Source organism: Equus caballus, chromosome 14 (genome assembly GCF_041296265.1).
Source record: "Equus caballus isolate H_3958 breed thoroughbred chromosome 14, TB-T2T, whole genome shotgun sequence".
NCBI lineage: Eukaryota > Metazoa > Chordata > Mammalia > Perissodactyla > Equidae > Equus > Equus caballus.
The window spans coordinates 83,027,438-83,045,809 of record NC_091697.1 but is presented as its reverse complement, the minus strand read 5'-3'; the positions used below and the strand labels follow the sequence as shown (position 1 = coordinate 83,045,809).

General features: G+C 36.8%; 1 protein-coding gene across 51 annotated transcripts in view; it reads left to right on the top strand.

Moving 5' to 3' along the window:
- PAM (peptidylglycine alpha-amidating monooxygenase) overlaps nucleotides 1-18,372 on the top strand; it is a 274,367-nt gene that overhangs the window by 146,513 nt on the left and 109,482 nt on the right. For all 51 annotated transcript variants that reach the window (NM_001081767.1, XM_070232839.1, XM_070232848.1 and 48 more), the window contains 1 exon segment: nucleotides 13,809-13,866. In NM_001081767.1, coding sequence (NP_001075236.1) covers nucleotides 13,809-13,866 — 58 coding nt within the window.

The following is an 18,372-nucleotide window of genomic DNA, read 5'->3' as shown; positions in this document are numbered from 1 at the left end:
TGGTTGATATCTCTCTTTTACACAGAGTCTTGAAATTCTTTTTGTCTCTTTCTTTTTCCTTGTAATTTATTTGTGAAGAAAACAAGGTATTTGTTCTAAAGAGTTTTCTGCATTCTAGGTTTTGCTGGTTGCATCACTAGAATATCATTTAACATGTCCCTCTGTCTTTTGTGTTTCCTGTACTGGTACATCTAAAGGCTTGATTAGATTTGGGTTCAAGTTTTTGTCAAGAGTTTCATAGGTGATGTTATATGCCACCACCAGGAGGCATGTAATGTCTGATTGTCTCTCTTCTTGTAATTTTAATCCTACTTATTAAATTGGAATTGTGAGATTGATTAATCCGTTATAAAGTTTCCTATCAAGTTTTCACCTATTGGTTTTAGCAGCCACGGTTGATTCTTTAGATGATCATTGCCTAGATTCATTAGAAGTTGCATATGCTGAGTATTCTAATCGTGTCATTCCTTATGAATTTGTCAGTGTAAATACTTCTATTAAAAAAACTTTACCCCACAAGTTACATGATCAGTCTTAAATTCAGTTTATATTGTTTATACAGGTCATGTTGAATAACTGTTGTATATAAAAGGTCAGATTTTCTTGTAACACCTACTAAGGGCCACTGACTATGGAAACGTAATCATGTAATGATAATTTAGATTTGTTTAGTTATATTGTTCTTATCATTCTCTGTCTGTGTTTATGTGTGTGTGTGTAAGTCTGAGAAAACATAAGAAAATAAAGCTGATTTTAAAGCATTGAATTTACTTTTTCATTTAATATTAGGAATTTTCCAAGCTAGCTTAAAATACTGAAGTGCAGTGTTTATGTTTATAATGCAAAATGAATTGATGACAAGTAAAAAACATATCTGGAAAACGGACATTTGCAATTTCTACAGCTATTTCGTTCATTATAATAACTCCATTAACTATATGACAAATATCCACCCCTGGGAGCTTAGATACAAAGAGAAGACAACCTTTATAGAATCGTTCCTTTGCTTGAATTATTAATATTGTCTTTCAATGGAAGTTGGAAAATTACAGTGGGATAAATTTGCTTTGGTAGTCTTAAAAATAAGCACAAATAAAATCCTTAAAGGAAAAAATGACTCAATGCTCTGGAGCTATTTCTGTAAGAATAGGCCCTTTATGGAAGATTATTAGTCATGTAACCTAACAAAATTTAAAAACTAATTCAACCAACGTTGACTGCATACCCAGTTTTTGTGCCAGGTGATCTTTGGGAATACAAACAAAAGTAAACCAAGGGTCCAGCCCTTAAAATACAGTCCAGTAACAGGAGACAGACTAGCAAACAAGGAGCTTTGTTATAACTCCCTAATGTTGAAACAAAGATGTTTATGATGTGCAAAGGAAAAGCAAAGAGCGTTCCAAAGAATATTTTTATATTTGATTTTATAGTTCCTGTTAGAGGTTCAAGGCAAAGGATGCAAATCTGTTGTAATATTTTCTTTATGACTTAGACATCTAAGGAAAATGAATAGGTCACGGAATCACTGTGAGAGAGGTGGAGAGAAGCAGAATGACTTTGCCGTTGATCATTATACTTAAATATATGACTTCATCATTAAACATAAGTATCCCTGCCTGTTGTACCTCTTCTTTTGATGAAAAAAGTCTCATTTTTCAGAAGCCACAGTTGTCTTCATTTATCTTAGAATTGAATGGCTTTCCATCTCTATTTCCCTCAAGATCATCAGGCTTGCTGACCTGGGAGTTGGCATTTTATCTCTTGTTGGCCCTTGTATCTTAGTGTGTCTCGGCATCTAGCTAAGAGATGCAGCAGAAATGTCTACTTGAGTATATATTTAATTGACATAGTTATTTTATTAGACAAGAAGACAAGGATTCCAAAAATTCTGAACATTGCACATTAATACATTGAAATGTATTGCCCAAAGTTGCCCAAAGATTATCTACCACTGGTTAAATTTAGAATCATGAGGGTTTGGGTTTTGTTTTCAGAAATGTACTGTCAGGACCTATTGGTTGCCTACTCTACAGATATCTCCTCCCCTTCTTTCTTGCTAACTGAACCCCTCTTTTGTTCCAGCCTTGGCCTTCCCTAACCCAGAAAGTGAATCTTGATTAGACTAAGCCAATCATGGTAATTCTTTTTCCCTTGCTAATGATTGGTTTAGAGCTAGGCATGTGATACAGTTCTGGCCATTTAGATGTGGAGGGCATTCTGCTGGAGGCGAAGTGCTTCTGGGAAAGTTTCACTCTTGAAAAGGAACTTAAAGAAGAGACTTTCCTTCTGCTGGTCTTTGGGAATTGCTTTGTGAGAATATGATACTGGAAGCTGCTGCAACCATCTTGCCATTATGCAGAAAGAATCCTACAGATGAAAGGCAATATACTGAATATGACAAAGCTGAAATATGGAAAGAACCTAGGTCCTTGATGACATTGTTGAGTTCCTGGATGAAATAACCATTCCTGCATCTGTCCTACTTCTGGGCTTCTTATTATGTGAGAGACTTTATCTCTGTTAGTTTAAGCCATTTTGAGTTGACCTTCTGTAGTTTGTAACCAAATTCATTCTCAGTAATCATAAACATTTTTTAGGATCTCTTACATATGACTGAGATCACATATATGTGGGGTGGTATGGTTTTTGTGATATGTCCTGGTGACCGTATGCTCAATTCACTCTAAGGCAAAAGGACTGTTTCTGATAAACACTTTCATAACCCTAACTATGCGTCACCATTTTGCTTTCTTGGAATCTTTGTACCAATTTTAAGCATGACTAGCAATGAAATAAAAAGTTAATCATCTTTCAGGTGAAAAATTCTGCTAATAGTTGCCATAAGTACGTAAATATATTTGAGCTTTACAAGATTATTTTCATGCTTTACATTTCTTCCACAGGAAACCTATCAGGCAATTGTACACTCTGCTAATGCCAGTTATCAGTGCGTAACAAATACTAAAAGTGCAAATAGTACATTAATTTGCAAATTGTTCTTTGCTTGTCTGTGAAGAGTCACAATTTACACACTATTCTAAAGTATGCAAAGAAAATAAAGATTTTAATTTTTAAAACTGATTCAATTTATCTTCTTAAGCCCCTGACTCTCTGGGTGGCAAGGGAAGAAAACCTTAAAAGTATCAGTTGAAAGTATCTCACTCTCTTCAGATTCAAGACAATAAGCTCAATTTTTGATTGAGCTGTTTTCCTTCCTCTCCATTTTTTATTTGTCAGGATAATATCTGGGTATATGAATAGGGGTGATCTTACATGAATGGCCTTGGGCAGTGGAAGAGGTGAATGTGGTCCATGGACTCTGTTCCTTTAATTGGTATCAACCCTGACAACTCATCTGTGACTATGAAATTGACTTCCCCTTGGCCAGAGACTTTCTTTTATTTCCTGTTCCTGTCTGGAAGGGTATTCTGCCATGTGGTGTTCTCTCCCTTTCCTAGCTAGCATTAGCCCTGCCCCCTTCCTTGGGGCCATAATACCAGAATGGTTTCTCAGGAACCAATTGTGATTTATTTGGGAGAGGAATGTGAATACAATAGCTTAATATTTTCAAAATATTAGTCTCCTTACAAATACGTAATACCTGAAGAATTGAAGCCTTGTCCAGAACTGTAACATTTATACAAGTATGCTAAAGCCTGTTGGATTAGTAAAGTTGCCTATTTTAAAATTGTAGTATTTGCTCTTTTCTAACTTTTTTAGGTGAAAAGTATGCACTTTTATAGTATACCACCTCATTAGTTCTTAATACATTACAAGAAATTAAAATCACTGTGTGCTGACAGGGTAAATCAGGCATTCAGACTCCTAGATTTGTGTTGACACCACTAGTCTATGGGACGGTAGTTTCCCAGGTTGGAAATCAGGACCCACAGAGAGTCATTACTTCTGGCAGTACACTCTGTTGGAGCTTATATAATAGCAGTATTGCTTCAAATAATTTTTCCTTATATTATTTTATTTTGAATATTTGGAAATTTTTTAGTTGACATTGACCCATCTTTTTTCTTCAACCTTCTAAATCTTCGTCTGGTTTTTGTTGCTGTTGTTATTGTTTGTTTTTTCATTTTTCTTTTCATTGATGTTCTTTCCTGCTTTCCTGTTTCCCAAGTGGCCCTAGGCCCTCAGACCATCACCACCAGAGCTGGTGGGAGAACGTTTTGGTGACTCTGCTATGTACTGTTGCTGCAGGTGTTCTTTATTGGGAGGCATGTGGATGACGGCACTAGAGAGGCTGCAGGTAACTTGGGCAGTGAGTTTGGCTGGAGCTTTACAGAGCCTTGAGAAGACCCTGAGTCGTGAGACCAGAGTAGCCACAGTCATAGTCCTTGTGGGAGGAGCTACAGGGAAGAACCAAGTTCCGTAAAATAAGTTAAGGATATTAACAAACAAAAAAGTAGATGTCCAAATGTTGGTATTGAATTGTAGCCGTCCCTATGAGAACACTGCTAACATATGGATTTTGATTAGTGACATTATCAACTACGCCCTCCTTGAAACATTCTTTTCTTTTAGCTTCTATGATATAACACTCTCCTGGCTTTTCTCTAAACTCCCTAGCTGCTCTTTCTTTGACCAACCACTTCAGAGCTCTGTCAGTTCTCTTTTCTGTTTTACTCTCTGCTCTCAGAAAGTAGCCTCCTCCACATTCACACTGCCCAGTTACCACTCAATTTTCAAGTCATATAAATTTATATCTCTAAGCCAAATCTTTCTTCTGCACTCCAGATCTTTGACCCAATTGCCCATTTGACATTTATATGTAGATTTTTTCAAAAGCTTCTTAAATTCAGCATATCCAGTGCCAAATTCATCATCTTCTTCAAGCCTGTCTTCTTGTATTTTATGTCAATGAATGCTGACATCAGTGCATTCAGTTATACAAGCCAAAAATCTGGGAATCATCCTCAACACTGCCTCCTTACCTTCCATTTGAATCCATTCTGAGTCATGTCTATTTTACCCTTCTAAATGTCTCCAGAATCTGTCCTCTTCTCTCCTTCTCTGCTCCCATCACCCAGTTTCAAGCTAGTGTCGTCACTTTTCTTGAACAACTACATGGCCTTTGTACTGGTCTCATCTAGTTAATTCTAGCCTCCGTGTCAGTTTCCTACAGAAAAATTCATTGGCTTTCTGTTGCTCTTAAGAAAAACAAAATAAAACAAAACAACCAAAGTCCTTCACATAGACAACAAGTCCCTGCATTATGTGCCGCATCTTTTCCAGTCCAAGGTAAAACATGTTCCCCCCACCCCCACCCCCGTCTATATGTATTGGCTTTTGTTTTTCTCAGTCAAACCAAGTTCTCTCTAATTACAGGATCTTTGAAAATGCTGTTTCCTCTGCCTAAAACGTTGCAAACCCCCCTTCACCAAGATCATTGCCCCTGAATTCCTGGCTCTTGTAGCAACCTATACTTCTCCTGTGTATCATTTGAAACAGTAAAATTTAGCACATACTTGTGTGATTATTTGTCTTATGCTAGTTGACTGTAAACTCTGTGAGGACTAAGACGTCTACTTTTGCTTACAGTTTTATGAGTTTAGTACAGTGTCTGGTTCATGGGAGTTCCTCAACATACATGTTTATTGAATGAATGAATGAATGGGTGGAAGAATGGATTTCTACACAGGCATTAAGAGAGATTTAAAGGTAAGGAAAGTATAGATGACTATGGCCAGATACATGAGAATAGACCCAGAAAGAACAGAAGTTGTGTAGACCACTTTGTTTTCTAATGGTTCATTTTAAACTCCAAGAGAATAGAATGCTACTCAAGTAGTAAAGTAGTTGACAGACATTTCAAGTCTAGAACTTCTCTTATACAGTGCTATTTTGTCCCAGAATCAAATATAAGCCACTTAGCATAAAAATGTGGTGTTCAGAGTAGTGATTGTGGGGCCTTTTCTGTTCTGAAGTGTCTTCAAGCGGGTTTGATAAATATAGTCAGTTTCCAGTCATCTGTGCTAAGAGAGAGGAACATGGGTGTGACTAGTTAATGTTGGCATGAGATTCAGAGAATTGACTGCTTCCATATTCAGGGAAACTTGATGAAAAACAAAAACCATTGGCTTAAGCTTAGGAAAGGTGAGTGGCAGAGCTTATCAGCAACCTCTGTTCAGAATAGTAGTTTCCCCTGACATGACTCCTCGTAGCCAGGAAGCCAAGGAGGACCCGTCACTGTCACCACCTGTTGTGCACAAGCGATTAATTGTAGATAATTATTAGTGTGCTCCTTTTTGTTTACTCTTAAGTGAAAGTGTGTTCCCTCACCAAAATATTTTTTCCTTCATCATTTGCTCATACAGATTTGTAATTCCCAAAGAAGAGCCCTTGCCAGGAAAGTAGCTTCCATTTGAACTACTTGGCATTGAGAATCTTGTCATCATCAGCCACAGTGTAATTATAGTTTAAAAATGCAAATGGGATTCGGGGATGAATCAACTGAAGGATAAAATTCATATGGAAAAGTGATGCTGTATAAAACCCTAATTAGGCGGCATCTACAGTACAGGTTTCTTAAACTGTGAGTTTACTGCCACCAAAAGAAGAACGTACAAGCAAAATTCAAAAAATATTTATAGAGCTTCCAGTGTGCCAGATATTATTCTAAATCCTTAGGATACTAGCAGACATTGTTAGAACAAGATTACATTCTAGGTTGGGATAAACATCCAAAAAGTTGGTCGGGAGGGAGCTTAGCATAATAGTAAGGAGAAGAATGAAGCATTTTGGAGAATACTCCCTTTTGTCATTTAGGAATGTTTTAACATAAAATCTTCTCTATGACTGTTTCTTCTAGAGCTTAATAAATGTAAATAGGCAACGTATCTTTTATTTATGTGGTAAGAGATAGGAACAGGAAAAGGGAAATTGGGATAGACTTCAACCAAAAGTGACAGTTCCAGGAATTTTATCTGTAATTATCTTTAAGTTCTGTTTTCAGAGAGGTGGATTTTTTTAAAGCTTCGGTTTTTTTTGTTTTTTTTTTTTTGAGGAAGATTAGCCCTGAGCTAACTACTGCCAATCCTCCTCTTTTTGCTGAGGAAGACTGGCCCTGAGCTAACATCCATGCCCATCTTCCTCTGCTCTATATGTGGAACGCCTACCACAGCATGGCTTTTGCCAAGCGGTGCAGTGTCCGCACCCGGGATCCGAACCAGTGAACCCTGGGCTGCCAAGAAGCGGAACGTGCACACTTAACCACTGTGCCACCAGGCTGGCCTGAGGTGGATTTTTTAAACCTGAATTTTTCGCTCCAGAAAATCACTTATGCTTTGGTATAGTTTTCCTTTGCCCTAGCTTCCTTCTATTCTAGGATGAGGTTGAAAGTACAGACACCACTGAGTCAGGATAAGCTTACCATGCATGTATTAAAATTACTTGGGGAAATAGCAATTTGATTCTATCTATGTGGGTCGATTAAAAGAAAACTTTGAAAAATAATTTTCCTATTGCTTTCCTCCTCTCAGAACCAAAATTCATGTCAAAGAGGTCTGATCACTGTCTGGACTTTTCTCTTATGGTCTGGCAGCACTACTGTCAGTCCCAGAGATTTCCGTTAGTTCTTTGCAGAACTCAAGTTGTTTAAACCCAGAGTGAGTACTGGGTGAAAATGTCGGGCTTTCTGGATCCTTCATGGTTAGTCTGGATCGGATTTAAAGGGTGCGTGATCTGGGTTAGCAGAGAAGGTACTACCTACTTTTTGAGCAACTACTCTAAGGCACAAAGTCACCATTGCCACCATGAGATGCTCCCACTGCTCTGGTTATTGAACAAGGGATGACTGAGAAAAGTTACCAGGGCCCAGATTATACGCAATATAAAATTTCTATGGGTTATGGCCTGTTTACAGAGAACAACCAGTTTGCAAATAGCCACAGAAATAAGCAAAAGGGCCATATCCAGGTAAAACTGGGTCATGTTGTCTGTTTGTACACCTGTTCGTGTCAATGCATTGAATAGTCTTCTTAAGAAAGGTCGCCTATGGGGATTCTTTAAGCCTGAACAATAAAAGGGCAACGAGCATATTATGCAATCAGGATCGAATCATAGCGCTCCACACTCGAATCTGAATGGTACCTCTGGTTTCCCAGAACAAAAATTACTGGTTTTATGTGCACAGTTTTCACGTGTAATAGTATACAGATGGTTTTGTTTGTCCCATATTAATTTAAATATCAGTTGATTTTATTAACTACTTACTCCGTAGAAACCACTGCATCTCGGTCTCACAAGTAACTAAATCGAAATAAGAATACTTTTTTCTTAAATAATGTAAGCAAGATGTTACTGAACACTATTGTCTACATGAGAACTCTTGGTTTAAATGGGTAATCATAGAATATAATAGGAGTTCTCTAGTAATAAGCAAATTTTTTTTCATGTCTACCACACTATCTTCTTTTGTCAGAAAAATGTGCTTTTCTTGGCGAGTTCCCAATAGCAGCAGTAAAGAGGCATCAGCAATATCCTATCCCTCTTGATTCAGATTTGGCTGATGTGTCATAACACATAACACTGGGAGACAAGACTGCGTAGTTTCACGTTATTTCTCCCTTTTTATACATCTGAGCCTTATGTTAGCATTTTGAATTCACAGTATTTTACAGACAGTCCCCTGGCACCCAGCTCAGATACAGTGTTCTTCCCACAGAGAGGCAAAGAGGATTCATGGTGATGATATATGGAAAATTGTGAAAGGTTGTACTGGTAGTTTGGGTTGAATTATAGAAGCATCCTTTCTAGGACAGTGTGTTCAAATGAAGAAACTATTATAATGGGCAGTAAGGTGCTGTTTTTATGTCTTCAGAATGTAGTAGAGAGAAACATTGATCTGAGTTATGGATGTGTTTTCAAATAGTTTTACTTTGCAGAAACAAAATGATGACAAAATTAAATAGCTGTGGCTCTAATCTAGTTGCAGGTTGTCAACAAGGTTTCAAGAAACGTTCTCAGGTGCTATTGAAAGTTTAGAGGACTTGGACTAAAACTTCTTGTTAAGTTTTATGTCTTTGATTCCTTTATTTCTCCCATTAATTAAGTAAACAACTAAAATTGTGTCTAAGAATTGATATTTCCCATTCAAATATTAAAGATTTGAAAAACAACCTTTTAGTCACTGTCTTTGTATAGTGGAAAGAGGAGTGCTTTAGTGAACTGGGTTCAAATTCCATTTCATCAGTTTTGAGAATTTTTTTAAAATCATAAACAAGTTACTTACCTTCTTGAACTTGAGTTTTTCCATCTTTAAAACAGTGTCTGTAATTCCTACCTGGTGGCATTATCATGGAAAATAACTATGATGGAAAACTTCCAGAATAAAGTAGAAGGATCAAAAAATATTCTCCCTTTTGCAAGATATCATATGTTAAGTACTGACAGTATGTTTAAATCATTTGATTTTTTTTTGTATTGTTAAATGACAGAGGTTGCAGGATTATATTTATCTAATCAGAGTATTGTTAAATAGTATTCTTGGTGTTCATACTGCAGAAAGGAAAAATACAGCTGGTTACTTGCTCATATCAATGATGTAGTGATTTTATTACTTTGAGAAATGCGTCATTCCGGTTTTCTTGATATTGTTGCCTCAGGAGGCTTTCCTTTTTTAAAAAAGAGTTTCTCAATCACAGGGTTGGTTGTAGTTAACTATGTGATTACACATTATTATAGTTTTAAATTCTTAAACTGACTACTGCTTACAGCACGGAATTTAAATTTGAGGTAACTTTCCATTCTTCGTGACCTCCTGTAGAAATTAACATGCATTAATGAAACAGTATTTTGTAATCACCTAAAGAATCTATCTTTCCTCATCCTGTAATGAGCTTTTAATAGTTGCCAAAGGCTATTGTCCAATTCATTCTTCAACAAATTACATATCTTGTAAAAAGAGAAAAAACAACACCACATTATTCATTGACTTATGAAGAGCCTTAAATTTTATTTAAAATATTGGATTTAGTCTCATAGTTAGACAAACAGAGGTGTGAAGGTTGAAAGACTCTTCAGAATCACAATTTTATCTAGATTAAAATTTAATGGCAAGAAAATGGCAAGAAAGGTGTATAATTATCTCTAATGATCTTCAACGCATAAACATGAAGAGTTTTTGTCCTAACTGTGATGCTGACTAGCTGGGTGGCCTTAGGTAGTAGCTCAATAACCCTTTCTGTGAGTCAGTTGCCATTTCTGTAAAAAAGACAGAGGCCCCGTTAGACCCACTCACAATGTAACTGTGAGAAGAAAATGAAGTAATACAAAAAAAGTGCTTGTTCATCCTCAGCCGGCCTAAGGGAGACAGAGCTTGGCCCTGAGTCATCTTTAGGATTTGGCTTCTCCAATTGATCGTGTAAATGACCCCTTGGGAGTATATCTTCTTTACATTAGATCCTGAGCTCTTGACTTAATTCTAGAAACCAAACTATGGTACCAGAATACTCCAGAACAAAATCACTGATCCCTTTTACAGTTGGAGAGAAGAGAATAAATCACCTTTTGCTATTCTCTGTTCTATTGAACTGCGGTCTTCAGAGCTTTCAGCTAAAGGCTAATTATTGATCTGATGCACACTGTATTTTTTTAATGTGTTCCTTTTTAGAAAAAAAACGTTTTACCATCTTTTCTTCTAACAGAATTATTCTTTATCTTGAAAATGGGGCATAAGTAAAATCCTAAATCAGAGGATGATGGCGCATGGTAGACCATTGATACAATGTCTAATATAGACTTTGCTCTCCCAAAACAATTTTGCAGGATACTGGTTATTATGCAGAGGATCTTCCTCATCTCTTCTTCCTTTTTTTTTTTTTTAATTAAAAATATGTCTTTAGGGGTCGGCCCGGTGGCATAATGGTTAAGTTTGCATGCTCCACTTCCACCGCCCAAGGTTTGCGGGTTTGGATCCTGGGCGCAGACCCACACACCACTTATCAAGCCCTGCTGTGATGGTGTCCCGTATACAAAACAGAAGAAGATTGGCACAGATGTTAGCTCAGGGCCAGTCTTCCTCACAACAACAACAACAAAAAACCTCTTCTTAACAAAACAGGAAAGAAACAGTTGAAATCTGAACACATTCTCATCATTAGAGAAGTTACAAGCCAAGAAATATAAATTGATAGAAAAAAGACATTTCCAAGTTATTCTGTCAGTTTAAATTGCACAGCTGATGATAAGAGCAAGAATTACAATATGGATCTGATCAATTCTGAGTATAAATAGTAGTTTCCTTTATTCTGTATATGTAATCATTGTGCTTAGTTTTTTTTCTTTTTATCAAAAGAACCAACTTCCTGGATTTGATATATCTATTATGCCTATAACTTGTCTTTTCCAAAAGCAGCTTGAGGTAGCTTATAATAAACTCAAAGATAAAATAAAGCCAAAAACTGTAAGTCCAGATTTAGAAGAACTTCTGTTTGGTTTGCATTTTGTTGCAACCTTTGGATCCTTTCTTGTTATAAATATATGCTTAGCTACTTTAAATTTACTTTTGTGTTTATGTTTGCTTTTAAGTCTTTAATTGTTCACATTGCTTTTAATGATCTATAATGCATTTGTCAGACTGCCTATGTTCAGATCGCAGCTGCTGCACTTGCTAGTGTCCAGGGTAAACCAGGTGGATACTAGTTAAAGTGATAAGGACAGATTTTCTTCAGTAATAACTATTGTAATAGGAAAGGGGGTCTAGTGTGAACTGAGTTCAACTTTGCCGAAACAAGAGGCTAGAGACCTTTCAAAGTTTGGGAGGTGCTAAGGTAGAGGCTCTGACAGGTGTTAAGGGGAGTTGGTCCACGTGACTAGGCCATCTGGGTTTGTTAATTGAGGCTTATCCAGAGGAAAAACAAACCTCTCTTATCTTTATGACAGGAGACAGTGATGTGAGTTAGAGCAAGGTATCCGCTAACTGAGAACAAGAGCTGAATTCTCCCCTTGGATGTGAGAAGACAGTTCCGGGTGGTAGAAGATTTACATCTCAAAGAGGCAGAGAAAAGATTTATAATTGCCAGTTTTCTAAAGTAACTGAGAAAGGGATTTAGGAGCCTATCTACCTATTAGCACGTTTTGGCTGGAACAAACTGTAAAGTTACTTAACCTTGGTTTGCCTTAGTTTCCTCATCTGTAAAATGGGGGTAATACTAGTATCTACCATCATGGGAATGTGTTTTGAAGATTAAGTGCACACATGTAAAGTGCTTAGAGCAATGCTGGCATATAATAAGCTCCCGATAAATGTAGTTATTATTCTTATCGTCTTTAAAATGGAGTTCATAGTAGTATCTATCTACCACATTGGATTGTTTTGGTTATTAAAGGTATAAGACAAATAAAACATTGAGAACCACGCCTGGCCATAATAAGCATTCAATAATTGTTGACTAGAAATAGTAATAGTAGCAGCAGCAGCTATTGAAGCCACTAAATATCTTCCAGTGCTGAATTACTCATAGCTCAGGATGATCACATAGAAAAGAATCTTGAGTTTATTATTATTTACGTTAGAACAGAGTAGATATGTTTTGTAACACTGGTAATTCAGAGATTGGAAAAATATTTATGAGCAGTTTTGTGTGTGATTGTAAGATCTCTGAGCATTATTTTGCCAAAATAGTTCTTGGGTTTTGGATACACAGTTCACACCTCTAGCATTTATGTGGCTTAACCTCCTTACTGTGCAACCTTCAACCTTTCCCAGCCCATTCCTTCTTATCAAAATAAGGGTGAATCTAAGTAATTATAAAGTTTTTTCAGAAATGAAACCAGTTTGCATATACAAAGTAGTAATGAGGACTGAATCATATTTCTGTAAATTTTCAAATTTTAAGATACTCGTTTGGTGTATATTTGAACCTCTTTGCTTCCCACCCAACTCAGAAGTAAAAAATGATGCAAATTTCACAGGTTTTCAGTGCTAACCAGTAGGTTTGGAGAAACCCAAATGGTCTCTACCCATGTTTGTGGTGTCTCTTGATTCTAGCACTATGCAGTGACACTCCGTGAAGTATGAATTATTAAATGAGTTCAGTCTCTATTTGTATTGGGTATATTATCAACCATAGCATGTACTTCACCGCATATGGATTTCCATTAAGGAAGTGGAATGCATAGATCAACAGAACCCCATTCTGCTTAAATTGGAAGTTTTATCACTAAAAATTCTTGATATTAATATATTTCGTAGTGGAAAAATGGCCATTTAGATAGATAAGAGATTAGTCTCTTATAACTAATAACTGGAAAAGAAAGAATAACTTGAATTAATGTTGATTTCTTCAGTGTACTGCATAAAAATTTTAAAATAATGGAGAACAACCAAAATATAATAATATATTTTAAGACCAACTTTTATTCATTGTACTTCTCTAATTAATATTTTGGACAGTCACAAAGTGATTTCAGGGAATTAAATATTTAATTATGGAAATAGCAAAGGTGGTCAAAACGAGCTCCTACCATTTTTAAATCAAATGCATTATTGTTTCACTCTTCTTATAGAAGCATCTAAAACGTTGCCTCTTAACCATGACAATACTAGAAAGATCGCTCTTGATAATTGGTTTTACAAGTAGGATTTGAAGCTGTTTAGGAAAGAGTCTTAGAAAAACGTTAGGGTACCTGAGTTCTAGACTTAGCCCTTCCATTCACCTGACACCCAGCGTTTGGCAGCAACTTCACCTCACTGGACCAGTAGTTCTTTTTTGACCATAGAGGCCATGCTTTCACTAGTTATTATTCTTTACCAGCAACAATTTAATTCAGATTTTGTATCTTTCTTTCTTTAACAGTCTGATACATACTTCTGCATGTCGATGCGTTTGCCAATGGATGAGGAAACCTTCGTGAGTAAGTATTAATTGGATGCTGTTGGGGGTGGGCAGTTGAAGGGAGGGCAGCTATTTGAAATAAGTGAAAAGTTCTCTTTGATGGTCATAGCTTATTAATCTTTTACTGTCAGTTTCTAAAATGCATTTATCATGCCTAATGCAGAAACAAACTAGAGAGAGCTACTGAGAAACAAGATTACAAACTGTATCTGGAGAGATTCATGAGTAGTAGTAGTTAAGGAGTTGCATGCAGAGGTCAATGTCCCCCGATACCGTGTGGTCCCATTTGCAGAGTATTGGCTTTCTGTCTGTGACTAGGTGTTTAATTCCGCTCCACTCAACAGACTGTATATTTACCTCCTGGTTCATGCTATCAATCGACTGCACTTAGAATCAACATCGGGGAATGTACGATTGTTGCCTGTCAGGCAGGTAGATGGATAGGAAGGAAGGAAGCGGGGGAAGGAAGGAAGGACAGAGAAAGGAAGGAGAGAAGGAAACAAGAGAAGGAAGGAGGGAGGGAGAAAGGAAGGAACATCAGTCCTGTTGTCTATATTATAAAATAAGAGAACTCTTAAATGTCAGGGCCTTCCCCAGCTGAGCCTTTAAATCAGATAAGAAAAGTGATGAAGCACCATTTATTTTCATCTCTCTTGTTTGAATTTAAACATCCCTTGTGACAGACTTTTAACTGTTTAGGAAAGAGGTGTGATTGGCAAATTATTCATTGATTTGTCATCTCTCTCCACCTCCTTCACTTTTCTGGTTTGAGATGTTGATTTTGGAGAGAAAGTGAGGGTAATGAGAGTTATACTTGGGTCCCTTGAAACTAATCTTCAAGTGGGCAGTCTGAAATGGCTATTATGTGAATTGTAAAATGTCTACAGTAGCCTTGGGGCCATCTGAGGATGAATTTTCATGAGGTACTCCCCACAGGAATATACGTTATAGACCTGCAAAGCCAGAGCAATGTGCATTTATTATTTTCTTTCATACACTTTGGTGGCAATCATGACAGAAAATACAACCTGTAACAACACTCTCTAAACAAAATTTGCTCTGTAGTTAATTCCTAAAAAATGAAAGCCAGACCTTGGGAACTTGAGCATTGCCTAACTATTTTTACTTTGTATAATAACTGAACATTACCAAGAAAAAAGTTAGGAAGGATGGAGTATTAACAATAAAGACTTCCTCAATTTCACATTTGAGTGTGTGGCAGCCTAGGGAGAAAATAATATTTACTCATAAAAAAGGAATTTTACATGAAGTTTTTTCTTTACTAATTTTATATTTTCTTTGTCCTAGTTCAGGGGTAGACTTGAGTCCTCCTGTTTCAAAGAGAAGGCCACTCTCCACACCTGTGTAAATATGGTAGTCATGTTTCAGAGCAATATTCCAGGTCTCACATTAATAGGTAACTGGTTTGTTTCTGGAAGTTAGTGGTAGTATATGATTTCAGAACTGGTCACTCTAAGAACTATAAATATATATCCTGGAATGTGTTACTGCTCTCCTTATACAAATGTGTTTGCTTTCGCTTAATTTAAAATTGAAAAGTACAAGTGAATATATTCGGTCAAGAAAAATATTCACAGAAAACACATAAAGTGCTATATTAGAACCAGGGTGCTAAACTTTTCTGCGTTTTCTTATGTAACTGTCTTCTAAGATTAAAGTGTTCCAAGTTCTAAGGTCCTTAAAGGATCTTATAAGATTAGTAACTATTTTCAGTATTTCTTCTTTATTGCTGAGAGGATTGCAGTACTAAAGATTTTGTCATCCATTCACAACAGGGTTGCTTCATCTTCAGTGTGAGTCCTTTAACATACTACCCCCCAGGTGATTTGTGGTGGTGGTTGTTTGCATGATCCTGCAATCACAGAAGTTTAGGTGTAGGCAAATTAGAACTGGAAAGTTGAAAACCAAAGAGAAGTACCAATGAATCATTTTGTAAGGGAATAAGTAAGGGCGATTTTCTATGTATTATCTCATTAATTCTAAGGACAATCCTGTAGGTAGCCCCATTTTATACCTAGAGAAACAGAGATAGGGACATCTACGTCTGTGATTTAATCAAGTGTTAGGACAATAGTTTGTACAGAATCCTTGTGCATATAATTAGCCCACCACCAGCCATCTTTTACTAAGGACTTGCCAGACACCAAGATACTGAACACTAAGCATATTTAATCCATTTTACAGAAAAGGAAACAGAGGGTTGGAGAGGGTAAGGACATGCCCAAGCTTTTTACTAGCTATATGTTACCCTACTTGTATGCCATTTAAATCATAACAGATTTGGGTGTGAGGATAGTGGTTACAGGGGAGAGAGGGAAGAAGTTATCAAGTGGATAGATGGAACTGAAATACAGCAACAGTACTTCTCTGTCTTCCTCACATCAAACACAATTATTCTTTCATTCCCTTACCTTCACTCCCTACTGGGAACGCTCTGGTCAGTTCTGCCAAAAAGTAAAACAAACTTCAAACCATCTTACAAAATACACATGAAGACTTGAATATTCGCAGAGGAAAAAGGGCTTGAATATATAGGTTGTATGTTGGGAGGGTGATCATACATGGCTTTTGCAGATTCCCAAGTGAAAGTTTTACTTGTGGGGTAACCAAGGCTTTTCCATGAATGAAGCTTTAGCCTTTTTGTGGATTGTCCCCACTTCTGGGTGTCAGGGTGCCTGATCATAAGATTAGATATGGTTGAAAATGAAGACTTGTAAAGACCTATAGTGCTTTGTTCATTCTTTTCTTAAAACACGTATCATTTTCTCCCTTCTGCTTTCATTATGTATGTCTTTAAAATTTTTGAATGCCAGCAGGATATGTGCCACAGGATGTGGTAGGGACTCAATAGTTACTTGCTTAATACGTGTGTGAGCAGTAAGAAAGTGTTTGGCCGTTTTCTAAGGCAACGTGTTGAATAATCAGTTTACTTTTTTGCTTTAAGTTATACTCTTGTTTGAAGATAAGGGAATAGTTATTTTTTAAGCAAAGCCACTTGTTCATAAATTCAGCAAACTTAAAATTCTACTGTGTGCCAGTTATTTGACTAGGCAACAGGGATGTGAGGTATGATACAAATTCAAGGAAATCACAGGCTGGTAGAATTCTAGAAGACAAGAATACAAATGTTATGGTATGTGAAAAGGACTTTCTCCTTTTGCTTTTCAAATTCCTGAAGAAAATCATAAAAGGTAGAGTACAATTCAGATTGCTTATTAGGACTAAAACAAGCTCTCTTGATGGCGTTAAAAGCCAAAGCTGCATTTGAATAATTCATAATTTTGGCTTTATGCTTGTGTGACTAATTATGTAACTCATTTTAGATAAACACACTTCTTAATTTTGAGAAGATACCATCACAATTGTCATGGAATTTATATGTGCATATGCCTGTCTTGTTACATATGAGCACACACAATGTGCTTGATGTGTTATATGTCTGTATTGAATTGTTAAATGTGAATTAAAGTAGGTATTTGGGGAAATACTATAATGAAGATAAGTATAATTTTTATATTTTGAACAAGATTATAGCTTTGCCTAGAGCATTGCTTTTGTTTGTTGTTTTAACAAGAAATCGCAGAATTGGAACGGGTGAAGGTATGATAAAATCTGCATTTGACCACCGAACTGTGATGCTGTCTAAAAGGTGTTTTACAGACACTCAGAGGAATTGGCTCTGACAGCAGCCCACTCAGCCAAGAAATTTGACTGTCATCTTCATCCACTTGCTTTCCTTCACATGGATGACCAGTAAATAAATGTGTCTTTTCCTTAGTGAATGATGGCAGGGCCCTATCTATCACATTGCGCTATACAAATGACATAGAAGCCACTGAATTTAGAAATAGATGAAATTAATCTAATGATTCATTGCTTTTCATTTTCTTGGACTTCTCTCTTGAATGTAGAACAATTTCTCCTGGAGAATAGCACAATTAGACCTGAATACTTCCAAATGTGACCTTTCTTAAACAAAGTACATGATCCAGCGATGTTGGGATACTTCAAAAACTGCAGGAACAATCTAATTTTGATCATTCTTATGGGTCACTACAGAGTGTGACTATAAAGACCAAGGTCTGGCAGGGTACAGTGCTCGTATATCCACATTTTATGGCTTTGACAGCAGTAAATAGAAGGATGTGTGTGTGTTTGTACGTGTGTGTGTGTGTTTGTGCGTGTATATGAGTCCCCACCTCCAAGCAATCACTCTCTCTCCAATTAGTTGACTGCACGTCCTTTCCCTTTTCTCTTCACCTAGGATTTTCTCCGACGTGAATAATTCAGTCTCTGTCTTCCACATGACTGTTGAGTACCTTCCAGCAGGTGTCCTCGGAAGCTGTTGTAGTTTCTTTGTGAAGCTACTTGGAGAGAGCTGAGATAGCACAAATAAGATACACTATCCTACAGGTCTCTGAGGAGTGGCTAAAACCTGATTTGCTTGGTCCTAATCATGAAGGAGAAGCTGTTGCTATATACTCTGTCCTGGAGTATTTCTTGA